The sequence below is a fragment of the Peromyscus maniculatus genome, chromosome 1, assembly GCF_049852395.1.
Source record: "Peromyscus maniculatus bairdii isolate BWxNUB_F1_BW_parent chromosome 1, HU_Pman_BW_mat_3.1, whole genome shotgun sequence".
NCBI classification, from domain to species: domain Eukaryota; kingdom Metazoa; phylum Chordata; class Mammalia; order Rodentia; family Cricetidae; genus Peromyscus; species Peromyscus maniculatus.
The window spans coordinates 161,400,683-161,426,789 of record NC_134852.1 but is presented as its reverse complement, the minus strand read 5'-3'; the positions used below and the strand labels follow the sequence as shown (position 1 = coordinate 161,426,789).

Here is a 26,107-nt window from a genome sequence, read left to right as displayed (position 1 = left end):
CTCTTTCTAATTAAAGATGATAGAGTTATTTTCTCTCTCTCCTTTTTTTTTTTTTTCCTTTGAGACAGAGTTTCTTTGTGTAGCTCTGGCTGTCGTGGAACTCACTCTGCAGTTGAGGCTGGACTCGAACTCACAGAGATCTGTCTGCCTCTGCCTCTGCCTCCCAAGTGCTGGGATTAAAGTTGTGAGCCACCACCGTCCAGATTGAACAATGATAGTTTTAATGAGAATTACTTAAAAAAAAATAATAACCAAAAAACTGAGCAAGAATAAGTAACTCATTCTTGTGATAGAGCCTCACTGTGCCCCGTGCCTGGCTTGGAACTCCTTATGCAGCCCAAATTGGTCTGGAACTCACAGAGATCCTATTGCCTCTGCCTGTAGAGTGCTGAGATTAAAAGTTCATAACACCACATCTGGTTGGGGGGGTGCTTTTAATTTTTTCTTAGGTTCCCAAATCAATTTTGAGACCTTGGGTAATAACAACTTTGTTCTGAGGCTAGAATAATTCAGTTCAGCATAGCTACTGTCCTGGAACAGTGTGCACATGGAGACTAAGTCCATGACCTTGCTGGGAATATAGCTAGATAGCTCAGGGGTAGAATGCATGCCTACCATTTCCAGGTCTCTCGGTGCAATTCCAGCACCTCCAAAAGTTATCATATTAGTAAAAATTAGGTTTATGTTGTGTAGCAATTTTTTTTTAAGATTTATTTATTTATTTATTTTGTGTATAGTACTCTGTCTGCATGTATACCTGCAGGCCAGAAGAGGACACCAGAAGGTTGTGAGCTACCACTTGGGTGCATGTAGGTGCTGGGAATTGAACTCAGGACCTCTGGAAGAACAGCCAAAGCTCTTAAATCGCTGAGCCATCTCTCCAGCCCACTTTGTAACAAACTTTTCTACATCCACATAATTTAAAAAATAAATGGGGTGGGGAGACGAAAAATAATTCAGGGACTGGCGAGATGATTCATCAGGTAAAGGAGCTTGCTGCCAAGCTTCACAACCTGCGCCTGAGCCCTGGAACCCACATTCCAGGGAGGAGTGTGACAGGACAGAAACAACTCCTGAAGTTGTCCTCCACATGTCTGTCATGGCATGCATACATGCACACGCAAAAATTTAAAAAGTTTAAAAGATTGGAAATAGTGCATACGTTTGAAGCTGGGTATGCATGCCTACTCAAGGTTGAGGGAGGAGGATTACCACAGTTCCAAGCCATGGAAAGCGGCAGACTAGTCAAGGTCTGGCTCGAACAGCCAAACAGCCAGGTGTAGTGGCGCACGTCTTTAATCTCACCCCTCAGGAGGCTGAGGCAGGAGGATCTCTGTGAGTTTCAAGCCCACTGGGTCTATATAGGGAGTTCTAGGCCAGCAAGAGCTACACAGTGAGACCTTGTCTCAAACAAACACAAATTGAAAGTATACATATTACTTTGAAAAATAGTCATACACTTGATCAAAAGGCTAAGAAGTGATGAAAATAGGCATATATGTATACATACACATATATACATATATATGGAATTAAAGAGGATCGTGAAAACTGAAAATACAATGCTTTTAATTTGCCTTTAATGTTATTACAGTGGATAAACAATTACACAAACCTGGGGGGAGTCATTGGTATAAACTTAATAACTAACAAAAACACTAACTTGAAGCCGGGCAGTGGTGGCGCACGCCTTTAATCACAAGAGGCAGAGCCAGGTGGATCTCTGAGTTTGAGGCCAGCCTGGGCTTCAGAGTGAGATCCAGGACAGGCTCCAAAGCTGCACAGAGAAACCCTGTCTCATAAAAAACAAAAACAAAAAACAAAAAACAACCCACTAACTTGTGTAGACTGCAGCTTGGGCCTTCTGTCTCCTCCAGTTCATGGTGATCCTTAATCCTCAGTTTCCCCAGACACAGTTGGACTCTGAGCAGGCTCATCCTTAGTAACAAAACAAAGGTAGGTAGGAGAAGGGCACAGCTCCAACTTCAACTCCCACCCTCCAGAAGCTTATTCTCAGAATCCACGTGGAAGCCACACTCCGTTGGGAGCACTTGTGAGAATGCATTGCTTGTGTCGGCAATCCCCAGCCAATGGGCAAACCCCAGCCAATAGGCAAACCCCAGCCAATGGGCTGAACCTGGCCTGCCCCTTGCCACTGAAGACCTATGAGCTATGGACAACTTACATTTTTAAATTTATTTTTATTTTATGTGTATGAGTGTTTTGCTTGCAAGTATATATATATATATATATATATATATATATATATATATATATATATGCATGTATGTGAGTGCCTACTGCTGGCAGAGGTCAGAAGTAGACAGTGGATCCCCTGGAAACGGAGTTATAGATGGTTGTGAGCTGCCATGTGAGTGCTGGGAATAAAACTTGGTCCTCTGGAAAAGTAGCCAGTGCTCTTAACTACTGAACCATCTTTCTCCCTCACCGCCCCCCCCCCCCCCTTGTTAGTTTCTGCTTTCGTTTTACTTTATTTTAGAGACAGGGTCAGTGCTGGAGATTAGAATTGTAGACCACTATGCAGGGCCTTAAACAGCTCGATTTTAACTGGCTATGTATAAGTACCTATGTAATGTCTGCAATTTTACCCCCTCAAGCCCATAAAGCTTAAATCATTTACATCTGACCCCCAAGGAATAATTGCTACGCCTCCTAGAGCCCAGAGAACATAGTGACCAGTTATTTTGGGACTAAACAAGCTCTCAGTCGGAGGCCAGTTGCCGGGGCCTCTGCTCTGACTTGGCTGTGCTGCTGGTGCCAGGTGGCAGCGGGCCCCGTACTCCTGGGAGTGGGTTGGGCTCTCCAGATGTGGCTGGAATGCACCAGATTCGCTTCTAGTCGGTAGGACTCCTATCAGAGAGCTTCTGAAGCTTGGGCGGTCCCTTGCCGTCGGGGGCAACCCCACCGCTCACGAAGGCAGAAATGCCAAACCAGGGCGGCGCAGCTCAGCAGAGCCAGAGCCGTGCCCACTCCCACAGCTGCATGGACCAGCGTGACAGGTCTAGGCGGCATGATAAGCTTTCGACAAGGCCCAAAGGAAGAGCCAGCCCAGTTCTCAGGACCCTCAACACCTGCTTCAGGAACGCGGCTCTCACCAGCGTCATTAGCAGCCACCACACAAAGGATGTAAATGCCCCCAGACTTCAGTCCCTTCAGCTCCGCTCTTCGAACTGTTGCATTGAGGGGGCCACTCCTTTGTGGAGCCCCGTTGCTTTCCCAAAACAGAAGCCAGTAGTGATTGACTGGAGAGAAGGGAGCACACCAATGGACAACCGCGCAGCCTTCCTCAGCCACCATTTGCACTTCTCCCAGCCGCGGAGGGTCTGGCTGCTGATCTTCCCTGGAGAGCCCTGGGCACATGCAGGCTACCGGCCCAACCTTCTGCAGCTCCTTGCAGGACACCTGCAGGTGGCGGCAACGGTCATAGTCGCAAGGGACAGCCAGAGAAGGTGTGGTCACCGCCTCATCGTCCTCTTCCTCATAGTCTTGGGGGGTCAAGATCTGAGCTTTAGAAACCAAGGAGGTGGTCATGGCCACAAGCCACAGAAGGGAAAGAGAGCCCAGCATGGAGTCTGGAAGGGAAGCAGTGATTGGGTAAATGCTTTCAGCTGTGCCTTCCAGGACAAGAATGAAAAGCACAACATAGGCCCAAGATGGGCAAAGGAAAGAGGTGGGACCGAGACTCGCAGTTATTTGTTAACGGGCTTCTGGACACGGTTTTTTGTTTGTTGCTTTTGTTTTGTTCTGTTTTTTTGTTTTGGAGGCAGCTCCTGGTCCTCCTGTCTACACCTCCAAAACACTAGAATCAATAGTGTGTGTCACTAGGCCTGATTGTGCTTGGTTTGGGATAAAAATAACGAAATACAGTCCCACACATGAGAGACAGATGTTTGGGCAGCACCATGCAATGCGCTAGAAGCAAGCAGCTAACGGATAACAAAGTGCTGGGGAAAGAGGAGGAGGAAACGGATTTCTTCAGCTCAGGGAAGAAAGGTGGAATGAATTGGCTGCCACCCAGAAAACTGACCTATGTAAAACAACGCTTAGTACGATGCCCAAAAATCCTGAAAAGAAGACAGGAGAGGGAGAAAGAGCGTGGACGTCCCCAGTCCCTACCTGTGTTTGTGAAAATGCTGCCCAGGCAATCCAGGCTCTCCTCCCTGGCCACCCTCTTCCCAGCCACAGCAGCCTCTCACCAGTGGGCAGGCCTTGACACAGTAAGAATCTGCCTCCAGACATCCGTGGACACCAGGCGGAGAGGTCCCTGTCACAGGCCACTGTCAGGTTGTGTCTTCAATTCTATTTTGGCTGAGGACTTTTATACCCCTCAATTCTGATGTCACCACCTAGCCCCCGAGTGCCAAGAAGAGGGCTGGTTCCCTCAGAGGGACTGAGTCACGGGGCCAGGGATAGGGGAAGCCACACGCAGCGCTTTCAGCTGAAGGCCAGGATGCCTGGGTTCTGACAGGAATGAAATGTGGAAAGCAGCCAGGAACTGAGAATCCAAAGGCTGCAGTCATGTGGAGGGATGGGAAGAGGAGAATTATCGGAGGGAGGGAGGGCACCTGGCTGGTATCAGACAGGAAAACATCTGGATGGTATGGGGCCTGAACTACAAACTCCTGTTTTAGTGAAAATCCTAACACATTCATGGCAGTCATTTCCTGTCTTCTGCCTCCCAATAGACAGAGAAGGGAGGGGTGTAAAGGCCAGAATGATGTATCCTAGCTCTCCAGACCCGCCCTACCCAATCCCCCTCCCCTCAGGGAGATGAGAATCACATGGCTAGAGCAGGAAGCCTACATCTGGCCAGGATAGGGTTTCTTCCCTAGATTATGGATGGAAACAGCTGCATTGAGTGTGGTGCTGCATGCCTGAATTTCTCCGCCTAGGGATGCTGAGGCAGAATCATTAGAAAACAGCCTGCGCTACATAGTGAGACCTTCTCTCAGAAAACAAACCAAAGTCATAAAACATCTGGATAGGTGGTGCAAGCGTGTAATGATGCAGCAGGAGAGTTGCTAAAAGTTAGAGGCCAGTCTCTAAGAATCTGTTTATAAGTATATAAAAGAAATATATAAAAAGAAAAGAAAACAGGCTAGATGGTAGTGGTGGCGGCGGTGGCGCATGCCTTTAATCCCAGCACTTTGGGGGCAGAGACAGGCTATGTGAGTTACAGGCCAGCCAGGTCTTCAGAGCTAGGTCCAGGACAGCCAAGGTTGCACAGAGAAACCCTGTTTCAAAAACAAAATAAAAAAAAAAAAAAAAAAAAAAAAGCAGAGAGAGAGAGAGAGAGAGAGAGAGAGAGAGAGAGAGAGAAATTGTCTAGGTTGACCTTGAACCTCTGGGCTCAAACATTTCTGTCTCAGTCAAGTAACTGGGATATAGGTGTTCATCAATACCTGACTTAGTACTTTGAGTATAATTGGGGACATTAGATCATAGACTAAATAACTCTCCTTGGAGTGTGAAATGCTTAGACTATCCTTTTAAAGAGCAATACAGAAGCTAGAGAGACGGCCCAGTGGTTAAGAGTACTGGCTGCTCTTTCCAGAAGACCTAGGTTCAGTTCCTAGCACCTACATGGTGGCTGTGCTGGCTGGTCTTATGGCAACTGGACACACAAGCTGGAGTTATCTGAAAGGAGGGAGCCCCAACTGAGAAAATGTCCCCATAAAGTCTAGCTGTAAGGCATTTTCTTCATTAGTGATGGATGGGGGAGGGCCCAGTTTGTGGTGAGTAGGCTCATTACCAGGCTAGTGGTCCTGGATTCTATAAGAAATCAGGCTGAACATGCTATGTGGAGCAGGCCAGTAAACAGCTACCCTCCATGGCCTCTGCATCAGCTCCTGCCCTGTTTAAGTTCCTGTCCTGACTTTCTCTGATGAACAGCAATATGCAAGTGTAAGGTAAATAAACCCTTTCCTCCCCAACTTGCTTTTTGGTCATGGTGTTTCATTGCCGCGATAGAAAGGCTAAGACAGTGGCTCACAGCCATGAAACTCCAGCCCCCGGGGGATTCAGTGTCCTCCTCTGGCCTCCAGGGTATCTGAACTCACATGCACATATTCATGCAGATAATTAAAAATAAAATATTTAAAAAGGGAACAAACTGAGGGCTGAAGAGATGTCTTAGCACTTAAGAGTGCTTGCTGCTCTTGCAGACTGAAGTTCAGTTCCCAGCATTCATGGGAGGCTCACAGCTACCTGTAACGCCAGTGCTAGGAGATCTTACAACCTCTTCTGGTCTCTGAGAGAATTAGCAACATACGTGTCCATACACACAGAGAAGCACACATATACACACGTAAACAAATAATAAGGCTGGACAGTGGTGGCACATGCCCTTAATCCCAGCACTCAGAAGGCAGAGGCAGGTGAATATCTGTGAGTTTGAGGGCAACCTGGTCTACAGAGTAAATTCTAGAACAGCTTAGGGCTACACAGAGAGACCCTGTTTTGAAAAACCAAAAACAAATAATAAAAAATGGATGCCCAGGTCTGGAATGATGGCTTAGTGGTTAAGAGAGCATCCTGCTCTTGCAGAAGACCTGGGTTTGGTTCCCAGTATCAACCGAGTAGCTCACAACTGTCTGTATCTCCAGTAACTCCAGTTACAGGGAATCCGCCATCCTCTCTTACCTCATGTGCTCATGTGGCACACATATAGTTATGTAGGTTCATTTACACACAAACGAAACAAAATCTTCCATGACCCAAGTTTGATTCCCCAGAATCAAATCCTTCCCTTATGGTGGAAGGAGAGAAGTGACCTCTGACCTTCACACAAGCACCTGGCACAAAATACTTTATTAAGGGAACAACAAGGGGAGAAGGATCAGATGGGAAAGTGCTGGAATGTGAAGAATCTTTTTGTTCAGGAACTGGAGCATGTTGGACGCTGCCTGATGGTGCCCACAGAAGGCTCGCGGCTCCCCAGAGTCTCAGGGGCAAGGGCAGAGGTAGAGGCAGAAGTAGACAGGTTGGCCTCTGTCAGCAAAGCCGCATCTTCCCAGGAGCCTGAGCCAGGAGGGGCCAAACAAGACCGCAGATGAGAGAGGCTGACAGGGATGGAGTGGCACCCCCGCCACACTTCACCCCGTTATACAGTGCCCCTCACCGTCACTAGCCTCCCGCTCTGGCTCCTCCTCTCCATTCTGGGGCTGCTTCTGTGGTTTCTCTTCCTCAGACAGCCGGCCCTCTTCAGTCAAAAAGGGAACAGAGGTGTGACGGAGGTGAGACCCAGGCACTGAGGGGGCTGCTTCGGAGGAGCCAGGGGAGGGACTGACTGCATCATACCTGTTCCTGAGGGGTCCTCGGGGCCTTCACCTTCCTCTGTCATGTCTGACTGCGGCGTAGACTCCTCCTGGCCTTCAGGTCCGGCAAAGAGAGGACAGCTAGGCTCCGCGGGCAGCTCGGCCTGCAGTGCCTACTGCGCGCCTCCAGCCTTTCCTCACACCCTCCATTTCTGAGTGGGTGTGCTCTCCACGAGAGGCAGGCAGGCCCTCAACCCGGCTAACCTACCTCTCACTGATGCCGCCAACCACCCCTTTACCTGGCTGCTGGCGAGAGAGCCGGCGCTGGGCACCGTGGCGCGAGCTGTCCCTTTGCCGGATGTTAACCTGCGGAGGAGGAACCGGGAGCAGTGAAGCCTGACGTCCCCCTGCAGTCACCATGCCCTGTCCCCAACCTCATCACCGACAAGGGCCGCCAAGGAAGAAGCCCAGGGTCCCTGCCCCTGAGACCTGCAGGGAGAAGCGGTGCTGGGGCCAGATGCCCCCCCACACCCACTGCATGTAGCTGAAGAGCACGATGACGCTGAGGAACGTGAAGTTGCTGGCGACACCCACAAAGGCGCAGGTCATAGGGAAGTTGTAGAGCAGGTACCTAGGTGGGAAACAGGGCCAAGGAAGGGAGCAGCAGTTAGCAGATAGCACTAGCCTCTACCACTCCAGAAGTGTCTGCAGGACAACGTGGGTGTGGCTGGAGCTGCCCTCTGCCACTATGGCACCCACTTCCTCGGCCCAATCACCAGACCACACCACACCAGGTTCTAACAAAGGCCAAGGGCTTCCGGCAGCCTCGGTATCACAGGGCCACAGTATTATACTGGTTTCAGCTGTGACCCCTCTTGTCCTCCAACTCTTGCTGAGCCAATGGAAGAAGGCCGTGGGATCACACAGGGATTTTATCAGGGTGGATCTCACTGTGTCGCCTGAGCAGCAGGGACTAGACAGAGGGCCCTGCACAGCTCACGTGCTCCCTTCTTGTCTTCTCATATGTACGTTGACAGTCTTGCTTTGTAGCTCAAGATTTCTTGTTTAGGCCCCCCAGCGCTGTAATGACGGGGTGTGCCATCTCGTGTGAGATTTTAAAAAATGGGGCTGCAGAGTTGGCTCAGTGGTTAAGAGGACTTTATCCTTGGAAAGCATCCACCAGGTTCAATTCCTAGCACCCACATGGAGGCTCCCACCTCCTTAGGCACAAGGCGTGCACGTGGTACTCATGCAGGCAAAACATTCATACACACAACATAATAAATTAAAAAAACCTTTTTGTTGTTTTTCAAGACACGGTTTCTCTGTGTAGCCTTGGCTGTCCCAACTCACTTTGTAGACCAGGCTGGCCTTGAACTCACAGAGATATACCTGCCTCTGCCTCCTGAGTGCTAGGATTAATGTATATGAGTGTTTGCCTGAATATATGTACATGCACCACATGGATGCCTGGTCTCCCTAGAGACCAGAAGAATACATCAGATCCCCTGGAACCGGAGTTACAGACAGTTATGAGCTGCCATGTGGGTGCTGGGAATTGAACTGAGGCCCTCTGGAAGAGCAGTCAGTGCTCTTAATTGCTGAGCCATCTCTCCAACGCCTCACATGGCATTCTTAAGAAGCTCTTTTGAAATTCAATACACATAATGAAACTAGGGAAGAGAGCCTCTGGCCTTTGTAAACTATGATGTGACATTACTAGTCACTTCTGCCTGGAACTCTCCTCATTTGGGGGCAGTGTGGGAGCCCGTTCTGGGGTTCCTCGTGGCTTTACCCAGCAGGTCCAAATAGAGGATGATCAGGACCACGGGCCTGAGTGCAGGTGTCTGAGATGGTCTGCACTTGGCTGTGCTGGGGGAGGAGGTCTTTTGCTCCACCCCTTGGCGTCTCTATAAAAACCCTGGACCAGAGACAGTCCGGGCCCGTTGGAATAGGTTCCAGGCCCTCTCGAGGCTATCCTTTATTTTCTATCTGTTTATCTCCACAAGATTCTCCGCTATAAATCCTTCTATCTAATATTTCCTGCTGCTCGCACTCAAGAAAACTCTGGGAAGCTGTGGGGGTGGTGGGTAAACGCCCCACAGAATGGCGCCTGAACAGGGACTAAAGAAAAAAAGGGACTAAAGAAAGGGGAAAAAAAGGGACTAAAGAAAGGGGAAAAAAAGGGACTAAAGAAAGGGGAAAAAAAGGGACTAAAGAAAGGGGAAAAAAAGGGACTAAAGAAAAAAGGGACAAAAAAAGGGGGGACTAAAGACAAATGAACAGGGACTAAAGACAAAGTAATAGGGACTAAAGATAAAGGAAAATAATAGTTTTATTACAGAGTTTTTGGTGAAAGTGCTGAGTCAGCCCTGCCAGTGGAAAGGCATGCCGGTGTTATAGAATATATATATTTTATATATATATATTTTTTGGTGAGGCAGGGGTTTTATCCTCGAGAGAAAAGGAAAGCGGACTGGAAGGATGTCCGATGCTGCAGCGAAATTCTCTTCTGTCAAAATTTTCTATCTTCTATCCCTTTCTCAGTTTCTATCTGTGATAAGTATAAGATATAGGGTAGTAATATAGTTTAGGGAAAACTTAGAAGTGTAAGATTGTGTAGGAAAAAATAAGTAAGGCAACTAGACAGAAAAACTCTTCAATTTTCTAACTTTGGGGGCTTTGAAAGCAAACTGGGGGAAAAAAATCTTTCTTTGGGCTTTACGGGTAGTAAAAAAGCTCTTTGAGCTTATGGGGAAGAAAAAGATTCCTATGGAAGCTTTTGACCTGGGGACAGCTGAAATGCTAAGTCCAATCGGCAGGAGAAAGTAATTTCTCCCTGAGGCAAAAATGGGGGTGTAAGAAGTCAAAGTTTAAAGTTGGGAAGTTTTGGGAAAAGTTGGTCTCTCTCCTGGGGAAAAAAAAAACTTTCTCTTAAACTAAAGCTTTTCTTGGAAAATTTGGGGGGAAAAATCTCTCTAAAAAGCCTTAATCTTTCTCTCTTAAGAAACTTAAAAACTAAAGCCTCTAACCTCTCTCAGAAAGAGGAGAGTAGAATCACCTGAAGATACTAGTATGGGGACCACCTGTGATTAGCTCTAAGGGAAAACAACAAACTTAAGACAGCAAAACCTCTAAGTTCTCTTTCAAGCTTTAAAAATCATCCCTGCAATGCAGGAGGCAAGGACAAGTTTCTAAAAACCCCTTCTAAGCTCTGTCTCTTCAAGCTAGTAAAAGACAGTGGGTCAGAGTACCCTGAGGGAAACGCTTGGGGAGAGTGTGGGTGAAGAGCTACAGAGAGCCCAAAAAGGGCAGGAAACTTTACCTGAGAAAAGCAAAATCGTCAAGCTTCACAGTTACAGTTGAGCTGAGGCAGCAAAGGTTTTGAGTGAGCATTTCAGAATGAAAAGGTGCTCCTAATCGTCCTATGCAAAGATTCCCTGAAACTGTTAGCATTGTATCCTCGCTTCTGAGCAAAAACCCAGAGGCGACTGGCCAGCGTCTCTGAGTTGGAGTGCATTTCGGGGATACTAGGGTTCCTGCGTTGTAAACTTCCTGGAGCACAGAGCTGAGGCAGGAAGGTGCAGCACCCAGGGGAAGATTGCTAATGAACAAACAAAGCTAAAGCCGGTGGGAACGGCACAGTTGTCCACTTTCCTACAAGTCCCAGGTTGATAGGTCCACAGCTGCAAAAAGAAATCTGAGAAAAAGCTTTCCTATCAGAGTAAGGACCTTTCTGGGAAAACAGTAAAGCTGAACTGTGTCTGAAGCAGTCGTGCTGCCGAGTCAGAACGCTGTCTGGGGAAAGAGCCGAGCCAAGGCAGAACAGAACTATCCAGGGGTAAAGCTTTCTTTTCTGTCAGAGAAAGCACCTCTTTGAGAAAAGCTTTGTTTCAACTGACTCCCATGAGATGAGGGGGAGTGTAGCCCTAAGGGGTGATTGCCTTTGGCATAAGCTCTGTCCTGAGCACCCAGACAAACACAACCCACTGGGGGACTGGGCCAGGTGAAGGCCTGATAGGCAAAACACCTGTCCTAATGGGAGTTTAGAAATGGCGAAAACCTCCCTTATTAGATTTTCAGTCTGTACGCAAACAACACAGACCCCGAAAACAAACGGACAAAAAACCCCTACCTTCAGTAGCAGGGAAAGCCGCCACTGTAGTGTTGGAAACTGTTTCTGGGGTAGAGGGAATAAACTGAGACCAAACTGGGAACTGTCTGGGAGAAAGACTCAGAAGAAACAGAAGGGACAGATTCCTCCCCAGAAAATGCATGACCTGACAAAGCTGCTAGAGTTTGAGGCAGATTCGGGGGGAGAAAAGCCCCTACCTCCAAAGGCAGCTAGCAGAGGTACAGAGCTGCAGACAGATAGCTGAAGCTCTGCACCTGGGGGGGGAAGGAACAAGCAAAATGAGAATAAGATCAGTGGGAGAAAATCTCTCTGAAGGAGCTATGGAAAAGCTGTTGCAAATGTTTTTGTTTTTCACTGTCTGGCTAAGGCAAGCACAAGCCCCGAGGAAAGTTGCTATCAGAAATGCCAGCCTCAATGCGCGCTAAGGAGGCAGGTGTGGTTCTGATCCGGGGGCCAGTGTCTGATAAAGGAGAGACACCTGTTGAAGCCAGCTGAGAGAATAGAAACCTCCCAATGTGCCATAGCTGAAAATGTAAAATGCTTGTTCAAATCTCCCGTTGCAAAAGCAAGAGACTTTGTTCAAACCTCCCGGGCAAGAATTTGTAAACAAGTCTAGTAAAAGAGAACCAGTGGACTCTCAGACCCAAAAAGAACTATGGGAAATGAATGATATAAGGGAAATGATATAAAGGACTGATATAAGGGACTGATATTATTATGGACTGATATAAGGGAAATGCATTCTGGGAAAGGTAGTTTTTCCACTAAAGATGGCGACATTGCCCTGAAACAGTTTTGTCAGCTCAAAAATACGTTCATGGTAAACTTAAAATACAGCCTTTAAAAAGAATAAGGAGGAAAATCATCTAAGAGTTTGTGTCAGTTCCAATGAAAAATTGAAAGGATACGCAACTAGGTGCTTCGCGGTTTGGGGCTCCGTTGGTAAAATGCCTTATTTACCCTAATAGTTGTGCAAAGTTTTTACGGTAGTTGGATGACAAAAAGCTACCTTTAAGAGCAAACAAGTCACCTTAAAATCCTTAAAGCAAGGGAAAGCAGTTTATACACTGAACGTTGTCTTAGATATGAAGAAACTTACGTTGAAATTAAAAAAGTTCTTTGTCTTTTGGACAAACTGCCTGCCATGAGTAATTCCTTTGCAAATCTAATAAGGAGACAAGGAAACAGGCATTCAAAAAGAAATGACTGCTTTCTAGATGGGAAACAAACTTCAGAAAATCTAGCTGTCTTACAAAAGAGTTGCTTCACCTGAAAGTTCCTTATAAGAAATTAATGCTAAATATCACTGCTGCTAATAACATCAGGAGTTCAAGCTAATGAAGTGAAAATACTAAATCCTGAAACTCAAGTGAAATGGAAAGATCCCTGCCCGGGATTATGGAAGGGTCCCGATCCTGTTTTAATATGGGGTCGAGGACATGTTTGTGTTTTTTCACAAGAGGAGAATGAAGCTCGGTGGTTACCGGAGCGTCTGGTAAGGAGCGTGGAACTAAGAAAAGTCAGCTCCCATGATGTTCCTATAAAGGAAGCGAAATGAAAGTGGCTCGATTAGTATTTCTGAGGTTTTGTCACTGGTTAATGCAAACAGTGAGGAAATAAGAATTCGGAGCTTTGCCGCTTTTGGCTTTACTAGCTGCTTTAGAAAAATACTTTATATCGCCTAATAGCTGTGCAGTATATGGCGAAGAGCTTTACAGCATCTAAATATGATAATTTCACCCTCAGCGTAAAGTTTTTCAGTAGAACAAACCAAAAGTACTGCTGTTGATAGAAACGTTTGTTTGAATTGAAGTTCTTAGGGGAGCCATTATGAATTTGGGTGAAGGGACAGCCTCTAGTTAAAAACTGTCTACCGCTGACAGTGCATCTCTGCCGGTCCGGAACGGCTGAGAGAACTGGCAACTTTGGGGTGTGGCTTTGTCCTGAGAATGTTACAATCCCCTAGCAACAAGTATCACAACTCTATAATGACAACACTCACTAAATCCCAGTGCTTTATAACAAAGCTAACTATGAACTGTAAACTTTAGAAATGATGTACGTACTTCCTGTCTAGTTAAGAGAATCTTTCTGATAGATGGTGATAATAATTAAGAGTAAGAAGTAGAAAGACGAATATAAGATATGTGAGTTTGTAAAAATTCTGTCTTGTTAGATCTGTTAAGAAATCTTTAGGTATTTGCTAAGTTAGATATATGCTAATGGTAGCCTATATAAGTTTGTAAACTAGATCTATAGAGTTCCTTTAAGAATATAAGCTTGTAAGAAGTATCTAAGGTAGTCTTAAGACATGTAGTAATAAACTTGTAAGATGCTAGTTGTAAATGTAAGTTTAAATAAGAAATAAAATGGAATGAATATAAGTATATAAGAATAAATAAGAAATATATTTGCTAAAGTAGTTCTATAATTTCCTTAAGAATATAAGCTTGTAAGAAGTATCTAAGGTAGTCTTAAGACATGTAGTAATAAGCTTGTAAGATGCTAGTTGTAAGTTTAAATAAGAAATAAGATGGAATGAATATAAGTATATAAGAATTAATAAGAAATATATTTGCTAAAGTAGTTCTATAGTTTCCTTAAAGTATAAATAAGTAGATGTTAATATGTTGTATGTGAGTTTGTAAAAACGTGTAAATGTTGAATGAGTCTAAAAAGCGTAAATGTTAAGTGTGAGTCTATTAATGTATATGGTGAAAACACCTGAGACACAGGAGATAGTGTCCTAGTAGACTGCAAAGTAGGCAGTCTAAATGATTTCAAAAGCTCCAGAAGCCGCTAAGAAGCTAAGAATGGCGGACGCCAGAACCAGCACAAGGCATCCGCAGCTGAGATCCGTGGAATATCAACGCAACACAGAAAAACCTGAGCTAACAGCAAAAACGGTGCGGTTTAAAAATCTTACTAGAACTAAAAAGGTCTGTCTGTGAGAACAAAAGTTGCAGAGACGCTTGTTTGAACAAAAATTATTAACTGCAAAAAGTTTTGGTTGAAAAACGTCTCTTCATATTTGGAAGTAAAAGCCTGATACCAGAATTTATTTGTTTGAACTTTTTGAACTTAAAATGAGATAAAATTACAAAAACATTTTGGTTATGGATTTCTTCAAATTTGGAAGGCTAGTACCAATATTTATCATTTGAATTTTGGTACTTAAATGAAATCAACAATAGAGATTTCATTGCAATGGGACAATTTTGAGCTTACTTATAGTAATGACCTAGGAACGGTTTTCTGGAATTGGGTTAAAAATGGAACTGTTTAAATGAAGAAATGTATTTCTACTTAGAATCAAGATGCAATTTTGTGTATGCATATATGCTTTATTAATTGGAGATTTATGAATTGTTTTGTGGGACTGTTTATTTAAAAATGGGATTACTTATGGAACTGGTTTTGTGTTACAAATGGAACTGTTTAAACAGAAAAGTTTGGGTTTTCTAACTAGGCTTGAGATTTTGCTTAAAAATTATAAAGAAAAGGAGGAGCTATGAGATTGAATTATGTTCTCAGAAACCTACTGATATTAATGCACCCTGGCTTTGTGGAATTGAGGAAATGTTTAAGTTTGAGAATACATCGAAGTTTTTCCTATGTTCTGTTAACAAGAAAATTCAAATGACTGAGTTAAAGTTGTAAGACGGAGAAAATTGTTAACTATATTTAGCACCATATATGCTAATTCTAATGGTTCTGTTAAGAGTTTGCTTTGAGTTGTAAGATTGAGAGAATTGTGACTATGTATAGCAATATTTATGTTAACCTGTTAATGGTAATGATGAAGCTAAGGGATTCTTTAAGTTTGTAGTCCCCTTAAGAGTTTTGGTTTAGAAAGGGCTTGAGGCAGCTAAGACTGCTGTGGTCACCTTGGACCTAATTCAAAAGAGAAATGCCATCTATATCATCCTCTACTCCCATACTGGGAGGTGTAACAGCTATGGAGATTGCTGTAAGCCATTAATAGTTATTTTTTTATATATTAAGAAGGGGGGACCTGTGGGAGCCCGTTCTGGGGTTCCTCGTGGCTTTACCCAGCAGGTCCAAATAGAGGATGATCAGGACCACGGGCCTGAGTGCAGGTGTCTGAGATGGTCTGCACTTGGCTGTGCTGGGGGAGGAGGTCTTTTGCTCCACCCCTTGGCGTCTCTATAAAAACCCTGGACCAGAGACAGTCCGGGCCCGTTGGAATAGGTTCCAGGCCCTCTCGAGGCTATCCTTTATTTTCTATCTGTTTATCTCCGCAAGATTCTCCGCTATAAATCCTTCTATCTAATATTTCCTGCTGCTCGCACTCAAGAAAACTCTGGGAAGCTGTGGGGGTGGTGGGTAAACGCCCCACAGGGCAGGTCATAAGAAAACTGCCAGGGTTTTCTTCTGTGGCTTCTTACCGGAGCCCCGTGAAGTGGGCGTGGATTCGGAGGTAAGCTCCATACATCTGGACGCGCTTGCTATGGATCTCAATAATGGCTCCAGTTGTTGGCACATACTGCAAGGGAGGGGTGAGAGCGGAGTCAGGCCGGGCTCCTGCTGCTCTCACGCCTAGGAGCCCAGTCTGAGGCCCACTTCCAGCCTCTTGGCTACTGTAATTGCCTGCCCACGGGCTCCTCAGGCGCAGTCTTGGGCTAACCGGAAGGGTGTCCCCTACTCCGTCACCCCACTCACCGAATTCTCCCTATAGTCCGAGTAGAGCTCCACCTCCAGGAGCTGCTTCTGCTCAGCAAAGCCAAACAGCAGGAGGCTGGAGAACACCAGCGTGTCAAGCATCTGGAGCAGGTGGGAGCGGTAATGCAGCATCACCTGACAGGGCCAGAAGGGAAGGCTGGGACAGGTGTTCTTTCCAGTCTGCCCCATGCCTGAGCAGGCCATGTATGCTGCTCATTCCAAGCCCCCTGTCCCTTGACCTTGCCCTCCTAACTTTCAGTCCCCACCCAACCGTTCCACCTGTTTCAGAAACGTCTCCCTGCTACCCGACTTCACGTCTCCATTCTGATACGGCAGAGTCCCCGTCTCTAGAACCCCAGTCTCAGGTAAGCAGTCTGCCCTCACGGACCTTCCCGTAGTCTGTTTTCCGGCTGGGGACCCTGTCCCAGTGCACCTCCTGAAGCTCCCCTTGAACACAGACACTCATAATGTGGTTTTAAATGGGGTCCAGTGCTGAACGTGTGTCCATACGTGCTAATAAGAACCCTGCGTCTCTTCCTGGTCTGGTTAGGAGGAAACTACTATAAAACTCTAGCAATTAAGCCCCTTGTCTCAAAGCTGGTATGTTTCTGGTGTCTGCTTATTCTGAGAGCAGTTGAGCAGTTGTACTCTTTAGACTACTCCAAAGGTGGGCATGTCCATCAGATACTAGGTGTTTGGCAAATGTTTGGCTTGTTAATCGGATTCTTTACTTATCCTGGTTTGGGCCTGATCCCAGAGCCAAGGAGGTCTTCTCTTGAAGTACTAGCCATATATACTGATTCTCCCATCACTGCCCACAACTTCCTAGGTTGTCCTTAAACACTTACTGAGCGTGAAGAAGTGGAGATGATTCGGCCACCTCTTGTATAGCACGAGACAGTGACTAAGAACATGCCCAAGTTTTGATTCACGGGGGATTCTGGCAGTTCAAGCTCTAAGGTGACTCGATATGGCTGTCCATACATCAGCACCTGCCCAAGGTAACAACATACATCTTGTTTAAAAAAAATGTTGTGGTGTTTTGAGACAGGGTCTCACTATATAGCTCTGACTGTCCTGGAACTCACTCTGTAGACAAGGCTGGCCTCCAATTCAGAGATTCACCTGCCTCTGCCTCTTCAGTGGTGGGATTAAAGGTGTGATCCACTATGCCTGGCTTGTTCTAATCATTCAAAAAAAAAAGGACATCCTGATTCAATGCTGCCCCCTCCTGGTCACTGGGCAACCTGGCTTCCAGATTTCTATTTTGTTCACTGGTTTCCTTTTATTGGGGGTGGGGGTTGTCAGGTAGGGAACCCTGTGTTTTAAGACAGGGTCATGTTCCGGGCGGTGGTGGTGCACACCTTTAATCCCAGCACTGGGAGGCACAGGCAGGCAGATCTCAGTGAGTTTGAGGCCAGCCTGATCTACAAACTGAGTTCCAGGACAGCCAAAACTGTTATACAGGGAAACCCTGTCTAGGGGTGGCGGGGGAGAGGGGGAAGAGGGGGTGACACACGACATGACAAGGTTCTGCTATGTATCTCTGGCTGGCCTAGGACTCACTATATAGCCTCAGATTCATAGAACTTCTGCTTCAGCCTCTGGTGCTGAAAATTTGGGCACTCACCACCCTCACCCAGTCAGCTCTTAGGTCTGAGTTCTGAAAGGGCCCTGCTGCATTTCTTCTCCAAAAGTGAACAGTCACACTGCCAACTGGGCCATCTGTGATCCAGCCTGTGCGCTGCTGGAGTTGTCCCTCTGGGCCCAGCCTCGTCACTTACTAATTAAGCAAGTGCTGCTCCACCTCCCAAGGCAGCTCTTGCACAACCACTGTAGTGGAGATCATCTTGTTATCCGGCGTAACTTCTTTTTTTTTTTTTTTTAAGATTTATTTATTTATTATGTATACAGTGTTCTGCAGAAATGGGCACCAGATCTCATTACAGATGGTTGTGAGCTACCATGTGGTTGCTGGGAATTGAACTCAGGACCTCTGGAAGAACAACCAGTGCTCTTAACCTCTGAGCCATCTCTCCAGCCCTCTTTTTTTTTTTTTTTTTTTTTTAATTATTTAATTTTACTTTATGCACATTAGTGTGAGGGTGTCAAATTCCCTGGAACTGGAGTTACAGACAGGTGTGAGCCACCACATGGGTGCTGGGAATTGAACTCAGAACCTCCGGAAGAGCAGCTCTTAACTGCTGAGCCATCTCTCTAGCCCCCAGCGTAATTTCTTAATTTAAGAAAAATTCAATTTATCTATTTGTGCCTGTGTGCAACACTGAATTCACTAAAAAGGATACAACTGCCGGAGTGGCAGTGCAGGTTTTTAATCCCAGAACTCAGGAGGCCAGAGAGGTGAATCTTTATGAATTCAAAGCCAGCCTGATCTACGTAGCAAGTTCTAGGCCAGCTAAGGCTACCTTGTGAAACTCGATAGCAAATAAAAAAACTCAAAGCAAATAAATAAACAAATAAGAGTGATAGAACTGTATACCTTAAGAGGTAAACTATATTATATAAATTTTATCTCAATAAACCTATTAAGAAAAAAAACCTAGAAAAGTGCTGGTTGAAAACCTATGCCCATGTCTGGCACTGTGGTGTACACTCACTTATGACCCCAGCACACAGGAGGCTGAGACAGGGTGATCAGAACTTCAAGGCTAACCATTTTTTGTTTTTCATGTAGTCCAGGCTACCTTCTTGCCTCTACCTCTCAAGTATGGGCTTCTTTCTTTCTTTCTTTCTTTCTTTCTTTCTTTCTTTCTTTCTTTCTTTCTTCCTTCCTTCCTTCCTTCCTTCCTTCCTTCCTTCCTTTCTTCTTTTTTTTGTAACAGGCTATCAATATGTGCTGGCCTGGAATTAACTTGCCCAGGATGCTTTTAAACTCCTAAATTCAAGACATCCTCCATAGGCAGTGGTGGCGCACGCCTTTAATCCTAGCACTCTGGAGGCAGAGGCAGGTGAATCTCTGAGTTTGAGGCAAGCCTGGGCTACAGAGCGAGATCCAGGACAGCCAGGGCTACATGTAGAAACCCTGTCTGGAAAAACAAACAAATACACAAATAAACAAAAAAACACTGTGCAAGAGCTGGCACACTATCATAAAGCAAGTAACTTTTTCTAAAAAGTTACTTTCAAGTTATGATTGACAACTAAAATAATTCCTGTAATAAAAACTGACACTGATCCTCAAGGTCCTTTTAAAGTTTGGAATCCTATCCTTTATCAGAGCATTCACAGCCTGCCAAGTAGAGAAGGCTGTCTCCATGTACACTTGTCACAGCTCCCAGGTTTCTTTTAGTCACATTGGCATCTGGCCAGTGCTCTGGCATGGTACCCTTTGTGATAAGAGGTAACACATACTAGTTAATCATTTCATAATTTTATATACCAGCTCTTTGTCTGTTTGCTTTTGTTTTCTGAGACTAGGTTTCTCTGTATAGCCTTGCCTGTCCTGGAACTCACTATGTAGATCAGGCTGGCCTCAAATTCAGAGATCTGCCTGCCTCTGCCTCCCTAGTGCTGGGATTAAAGGTGCAAGCCACCACTGCCTGGCTCAGCTTTTTTTTTTTTTTTTTTTTTTTTTAAATTTTATTTTTTGGGGGGTTTTTTGAGACACAGATTTTTTGTATAACCTTGCAGCTTTTCTTTTCTTTCTTTCAAAAAACAAAAACAGGGTCTCACTATGTAGCACTGACTAGCATGGAACTCACAGTGTATAACAGGCTGGCCTCTGCTTCAGAAGTGCCAGAATCAAAGTCATGGACCACCACACCTGGCCTTACATACTAGCTTCTAGTACTTGAGTAGATGCCACGCTGTTCTAACTAGCTGATTTGTTCAAATGGACCGAAAACAAAACTTTAACAAGGAGCTATGACTCAAGTGATAAGTGCAAGATGTGATCCTTCCTAACGCTTGCTGCATACATGTCATTTGGATCTTAACTTGACACTGGAGATTGAATCCAGGGCCTCATACATATGAGGCAAGTACTCTATCAACTGGGACTTAGCCCAACCCTCCTTTTCCTTTTTTGGGAGGATATAGGGTCTGGCTATGCAGCTGGTCTCAAACTTGGAATTAATCTTTCTGCCTTTTCCTCCTAGTGCTGGGATTACAGGTATGTGTCACAGTGACCGGGACCAACAGTCTAGACTTTCTTTTCAACTTCTGTTTGCTTCAGAGCCTTTCTCTTAAATCTCTGTTGCTCAATCCCCACTCTCCACATCTTTCTCAAGCCATCAAAGATTTCCTGGTTCTTCTCTGGCTCTCATACTTACCCGATCACGTCCACTCTTAGCCAGCGAGACATTGGCAACAGGAAAGGAGCAGAGTGAGGAGGTGGAGGAGTCACAGTCTGTCCTAAGTGAGAAGGGATGAATGATACTTGGTGAAGTTACAGAGCCTCCTCTGCCTGCCTGCCCACCTGGTCTCTCGGCTCCCTCCTGTCACCCATGCCTTTTCTCCATTAGGGAAATGCAGAACAAATGTGGCCAAGAGCGTCAAGATTTCAAAACAAGGCTTTCATTCTCCTCCCACTATTTCAGTTTATTTCCTTATTAGAATAGAACCTGAAGGCAGGAACCAAAGCACACTCAGGTGTTTCTAAGGCTCCCTTAAAGAGCTCATGGCATGCAGATTTCAGGGTCCCACCCCTAGAGATTCCAATTCAGTTCTGGTCTGGGGCCTAGTTTGAAAAAAAAGAAAACATTCCTCCACAAGGATCTATGGATACATTTTTAAAAATAAATTATAGGCAAAATTACACATGGCATATAGATACACAGTTCATGCCTGATATCTCCTATATGAATAAGATTTTTGTTCCCTAAATGTTTAAGATCTACTTTGAAAAGGACAGCACATGACTAGGGATTAGGGACAGGAAAAAAAAAAGATTTTAAATTGATGATAATAAAACTGTTTTCTGGCCAGGCGTTGGTGGCACATGCCTTTAATCTCTGCACTTGGGAGGCAGAGGCAGGCAGATCTCTGAGTTCGAGGCCAGCCTGGTCTACAGAGTGAGTTCCAGGACAGCCAGGACTGTTTCAGAGAGAAACCCTGTCTCAAAAAACCAGAAACCAAACCAAACCAAGACCGTTTTCTGTGCTTGTTGATTGACTAGTCCGACAGCCACTACTGGGATAGACAGAGTTTGGCAGCATGAGAGAAATGGGAATGAACTAGAAGGTAACTATCTTGTGTTACTGTGCAGATTAACTGGGGCGGGGGGGGGGGGGGGGGGGGGAAGCGGCAGTAAACTAAAAGGCAAAGGACGCTTTCCTAATACCTCCTGTGCTAAAAGCCAGGCTAATTCTTAGATGCCCAAGGGGTTGAATTGGCTCAAAATTCTACAGTGGCTTAAAAGGTTTTATGCAACCTATTCAGAGCAGACTTTAATTATTTGAGTCTAAAAGTGAATTTCCTTTTTCTAGTCTTTAAAAAAAAAAAAAAACTCCTTTGAGACAAGGTCTCAACCTGTAGCCGAGGCTGGCCTGGAACTCATGATAACCCTTCCAATTCAGCCTCCCAAGTGCTGGAATTACCGATGTGACCAGGCTCTTTTTCAGGCTTTTAATCAGAATTCAGCAGCACAGGTGGACCTAGAACCCTTGAGCCCTACCAGCTCAGACCTGCTCCAGCCTTGGCTTTTGAGCTGAGAAGTCCTGTTAGCACACTGGGCTAACATGTCATCCTCTGTCAATACTGGGATTCGACAGAGGATGATCCAGGAGTCCTTGGAGTAATGTTCAGCCTAAGAATCCTTCCTCTAAGGGAGCGATCTTCTCACCTGTAGTAGAAATGCACAGGGCTGAGGTGGCTGACCGTCGGCATGTAGGAGTAGTAGAAAGAGCCGTAGAGGAACACAGACACCCAGAGCAAGAGAAGGATGGTGCAGAAGAGCACCCCAAACTGCAGCAACAGCCTGCGGGCACGGCCTGCCAAGACATGGCCTACTTCCTGGGCCCACAGTAAGGCAGGTACTGGTGGGTCATTGACCATGATGGGAACAGCAGAGGATCTGGCCCCAGCTTCAGGCTTTGAGTTCCTGGCTGGCCTTCCGCAGGGACGATACCCTTGGCCATGGGATAGGGCAGCTGGAGGTTCCTGGAGAAAGAGGAGGGAAAAATGTCTTTTTCCCCAGGGAGCTGGGGACAAAGAAGACAAGCTTATTGAACTGGCTTTGAGGAACTAGAGATAGCAGGACAAAGCAAAGCCATTGTTTCACATGCGTTTCTCTTCCAATTACTCCTTCACCTTCCTCCACTGGGTTTCCTTCCAGCCCCTGCCAGTGGATCCCTTCCTTCAGGCACCGGAGCCCGGGAAAACCCTCCTTGACACATTCACAGCATTATTCCATACACGGAACGAGGATCTTAAAACTCTCTCAAAGCACAGACGACATGGATACACAACGCCAGGGGTTGCAAGGAGATGAGTGACTTGCCCATGGTTGCACAGCCTCCCGAGTTTCTCCCCTCCGCCTGGACCTCGCTTACCGAGGGGGCGATCCCTACTCCGCACAGCGCCCCGCGGCCCACTCGCGGAGCGACGCTGAAGCGCCCACCCCTCAGGTAACGCGGTGGACACCAGCCCTCCACCGCACCGAGGCCGACTCACCAGCCTCGGGCTGCCCAAGCAACCTAGGGCAGCGTGTTCCGGCTGCCGAGAAAGCCCCGCCCCCTCTGTCAGACGCCAGTTAAGCAGGGGAAGGGCTCGTGCAGGGGCGGGGCCTTTGCGCAGGGGCGGGGCCTTTGCGCAGGGGCGGGGCCCTTGCGCAGGGGCGGGGCCTGTGAGATGCTCCTATTTTGTGCTCCCCACTGTCCCTGCCAGGGGCAATGCACTCCCCATCCAGACCCCACTACAGTCCTGGAGGCAGGCTGAGACTCAGCAGTGTCCCTTGGCTCCTCCTTTCAAGGCCGCAATCACGGCCCTCCGCTGAAACCTTCACCGGCCTTTTCACCCAGGAAGGCAGAGTCCGGGTGCAGGCGGGGTGGGTGGAGTGGAGGTGGTGAAACGGGTGCTGGTTTTATTCTGTGGAACTCCTTGGGCCTGTAGGCGTCCAAGGGGAGTGGGGGGGGGGGGCTCGTTCGCCCTGAAAACCTTGCACACTGCTAGAACCCAAATCTTGTGTGTTGCGCAGATGCTTGCTGTCTGCTAGTCAAGCGTAGCAGCATTTCAGCCCCTTTCGGTCTCCAGTTTTTACTTCGAGATCGACCTTCTGTGACCCACTTGATGCCGTCAACCTCAGAATCCCTACAAAACATCCGACTAGGTCTTTGAAGGTGGCATCTTCTAGACAGTGTCCTCCAGGAGGCACATCTTTGTGAATAGTAGCCATCTACTCCGATTACATGAAAAATTTCAAATCAATTCCCTATCTCCCCAATTCCACCGCCTGCCACCCTACTCCCGACTCCAAGAAACCCACCTGTGTTCATAATATCCACGCTGGCTCCCGTACCTCCCTTACCTCCTCTTTATCTGATCCTCTTTTGATCTGGTCTCTGCATGTCTCTTTTCCCCCAGCTTCTCTTCTTTGCTGTATCATTTCTTTAGATATCTTCCTGATGGTTACCTCTGCTGCCCCTGGATGTCCCCACACAAGTCACTTGTGGTAGAAAATGGTGATCTAGAAGCTGATCACCTGTAGGGAGTCACATTTTCCTGGATATGCAGAATGGAGGGTCACTGTGAAAGAAAGGAAGATTCAGGTGCTGAGTGCTGTGTCAGGGTTCGGGGGGGGGGGGGGCAGGAGCCCAGCTGATGTCAGATTTTCAAATGAGCAGGGTCTCCCGCATCGGATACAGACTCTTCTGCAGGGACTGCCATAGACCCAGACCACCCCACTTAAGAGGGGAGCCTGCTTCCACCTCAGGTCCTCTGGGGAGGACTCTAGTTCAGACGAAGGACTTCTACAACGGATAGGGCAGGCCGTGAGGTAGTATCGGTGGGGGTGTGCACAGGGGATACAAACAGCAGCCAGACCCCCCCACTGGCCAGGCAGTTGGTATGCTCCAGAATCTGAGCAGCTCCTTCTAGCATCCTTCATCCTTCAGGTACCCGGACCTGGACAGTGCTTGAGCTGCAGAAACTGAGACCACCCCTCCAAGGACCTCCAGTCTGAGCATCTCTGGTGACCTTCTCTGCATGAGCTGTCATTGCTACAGATATTTTTAGCTGCAAGTCCCTGCCGGGTGGGGCACCTATCTGAGGCAGGGTTTGCCCCCTCCCCACTGACCCTACATCCCAGGCTGTTGCCGCCGCCACCACCGCCTGTCATTTCAGGTGAGTAGAGAGCAGGCTGTTTCTCTCTCATTAGGGCTTAAGGGGACAGCTGGCTGATGTGATTTCATCAGGGTGGGGCTCATTCTGACTGAGGCTTTCATTGCTGGTAACATACTTGGCTCAAAGACTGGAAATCCTTAAATCATTTGTATAGTTTGGTGACCATGACCCGGGGATTTGGAGAGCATTTCACTCTTCTCCATCCTCCCCACGGAGAAAAAGAGGAGGAATGGCCACTGCAGAGTGGAGATAATATGGGGACAAAATATTGGGCACAATCCCAGCCGTGTGGCTGTAGAAGCGCTGAGTGCTTCAGCCGCGAGTACTGGGCCGTGTCCTTCCTCCAGGATGAAAGGAGAGACCCCTGTGAACAGCACTATGAGTATCGGCCAAGCACGCAAGATGGTGGAACAACTTAAGATTGAGGCCAGCCTGTGCCGGATAAAGGTGGGTGCGACCCTGGCTCCCACTAGTTCTCCAGGCCTCAGCTGTAGGTTTTCAAACCCCGGGGGAAAAGGTGCTTCTTTCCTTGACACCCTGAGGTCAGAGGCAGAAACTGGGCATTGTCAGCAAAGCTGTTCCCAAGGACGGTGGGGATGGGGGAATGGACTGTCTCAAAGGGCACTAGAAACTAAGGTAGCCTATTTGGAGAAGAGAGCTGCAGTCCCTTTCGGATATTCTGGCTAACGTTTCCCCTCCTGGCTGTGCCCCAGGTGTCCAAAGCAGCAGCAGACCTGATGACTTACTGTGATGCCCACGCTTGTGAGGATCCCCTCATCACTCCTGTGCCCACTTCGGAAAACCCCTTCCGGGAGAAGAAGTTCTTCTGTGCCCTCCTCTGAACTCATCTCCCCCTCCGAGACCCGCCCTTAGGTCGGAAATTGTAGCAGCCCCTCTCTACCCACACCTATCATGAGATTAGATGAAGCACAAACCCTCCTTACCCATGTCTACCCCATCTCCTCACCCTTTGAGGCCAACTGCAAGCATCTTTTACTCCATCCAGAGGGACCCCGCTAAACTGCCAGAATCCTGCCTGATTCCCTCTGTGATCCGTTCAGGCAATGGAGAGGGGGATGCCCGGGTGCTTGTTCTCAGTCTCACCTGGAGCTATTGGAAAGGTAAAGGCATTTGAAGAATAAAGTCATCCAGAGCCTCAGAGGACAGCGCCTGTGTTAGCGTTCTTGGGAAAGAGGATCCTTAGCCGATGCACTTGCCATATCCAGGGAACGGGGCCAGTCGAGCCAGTTAGACATTGTCAGGGCTGGAGATCGCAGGGTGAGGCGCGCGAGCGCCCCCAGTCGGGGGTTGTTAAAACGAGCGTTCAGAAGTTGCGGAGCATTTACACAGGCACGCAACGAAAGCAGCGAGAACTACGCAGACTGGGTAGCGTGGGCTTCCGCGGGCACAGAGACAGCAGCCCCGGGTGGAGGTGCCCTGAGGAGCGGAGGGGCGACCCAGGGCGACTCAGCGCCCCGGACGGCAGTGCCCACCGCCGCTGCCCAAGATGGCGGCTGCCTGTGCGTACAGGCACGGCGGGGCGCGTCAAGGTGCCGTACAGCACTGCTCTTAAAATGGCGGCCCCCAGCGTTCCCAGTATGGAACGCTCCCTTTCGTGATCCTCTGGTCTTAAAATGGCTGCCCCTGTCCTCTCGAAGTCAGAGTCGGGCTCGGTGTTCCACAGAATCTGGAACCCGACATTCTTCGGAGA

At 47.2% G+C, this 26,107-nt stretch overlaps 3 protein-coding genes across 8 annotated transcripts; 1 reads left to right on the top strand and 2 right to left on the bottom strand.

Annotated features, from left to right (window-relative positions):
- Positions 1 to 1,703: 1,703 nt before the first annotated feature.
- On the bottom strand, positions 1,704 to 4,429 carry Lrrn4cl (LRRN4 C-terminal like). Its single transcript, XM_006995189.4, has 2 exons — positions 4,218 to 4,429; positions 1,704 to 3,593 (listed from the first exon to the last, which is right to left on the bottom strand). Exons 1-2 carry the CDS (start codon positions 4,258 to 4,260, stop codon positions 2,875 to 2,877), a joined length of 762 nt encoding a protein of 253 aa, XP_006995251.2. The 5' UTR covers positions 4,261 to 4,429; the 3' UTR covers positions 1,704 to 2,874.
- Positions 4,430 to 6,814: 2,385 nt separating this feature from the next.
- Bscl2 (BSCL2 lipid droplet biogenesis associated, seipin) lies at positions 6,815 to 26,056 on the bottom strand. 6 transcript variants are annotated; one of them, XM_006995186.4, is made up of 12 exons: positions 25,501 to 26,056; positions 23,582 to 23,799; positions 21,899 to 22,215; positions 20,388 to 20,469; positions 16,944 to 17,087; positions 16,096 to 16,230; positions 15,822 to 15,919; positions 7,767 to 7,908; positions 7,577 to 7,643; positions 7,321 to 7,392; positions 7,142 to 7,222; positions 6,815 to 7,041 (listed from the first exon to the last, which is right to left on the bottom strand). In XM_006995186.4, the coding sequence occupies exons 2-12, from the start codon at positions 23,657 to 23,659 to the stop codon at positions 6,899 to 6,901; spliced, it is 1,359 nt and encodes a 452-aa protein (XP_006995248.1). In that variant the 5' UTR covers positions 23,660 to 23,799; positions 25,501 to 26,056; the 3' UTR covers positions 6,815 to 6,898. The 6 variants fall into 6 exon arrangements, with proteins under 6 accessions (XP_006995248.1, XP_076415166.1, XP_042116403.1 ...); XM_076559051.1 differs by having other exon boundaries at positions 6,815 to 7,045; positions 7,140 to 7,222; positions 25,501 to 25,982; XM_042260469.2 differs by lacking the exon at positions 25,501 to 26,056 and adding an exon at positions 23,982 to 24,022.
- Positions 24,261 to 25,558, top strand: Gng3 (G protein subunit gamma 3). The gene is made up of 3 exons (XM_042260477.2): positions 24,261 to 24,396; positions 24,744 to 24,843; positions 25,110 to 25,558. The coding sequence occupies exons 2-3, from the start codon at positions 24,745 to 24,747 to the stop codon at positions 25,236 to 25,238; spliced, it is 228 nt and encodes a 75-aa protein (XP_042116411.1). The 5' UTR covers positions 24,261 to 24,396; position 24,744; the 3' UTR covers positions 25,239 to 25,558.
- Positions 26,057 to 26,107: the final 51 nt, after the last annotated feature.

Excerpts from the sequence above, each read along its gene's own strand:
- Lrrn4cl (XM_006995189.4), bottom strand. The coding sequence starts at position 4,260 with ATGTCTGGAGGCAGATTCTTACTGTGTCAAGGCCTGCCCACTG. Across the intron at positions 3,594-4,217 it reads GTGTCAAGGCCTGCCCACTG|ACTCCATGCTGGGCTCTCTT; the intron begins GTGAGAGGCTGC and ends CTTCCCTTCCAG.
- Bscl2 (XM_076559051.1), bottom strand. The coding sequence starts at position 23,659 with ATGATACAGCAAAGAAGAGAAGCTGGGGGAAAAGAGACATGCAGAGAC. Across the intron at positions 7,393-7,576 it reads GCTCTCTCGCCAGCAGCCAG|GCCAGGAGGAGTCTACGCCG; the intron begins GTAAAGGGGTGG and ends CCGGACCTGAAG. Across the intron at positions 7,046-7,139 it reads AGCGGGAGGCTAGTGACGGT|TCAGGCTCCTGGGAAGATGC; the intron begins GAGGGGCACTGT and ends GCCCCTCCTGGC.
- Gng3 (XM_042260477.2), top strand. The coding sequence starts at position 24,745 with ATGAAAGGAGAGACCCCTGTGAACAGCACTATGAGTATCGGCCAAGCA. Across the intron at positions 24,844-25,109 it reads CCAGCCTGTGCCGGATAAAG|GTGTCCAAAGCAGCAGCAGA; the intron begins GTGGGTGCGACC and ends GCTGTGCCCCAG.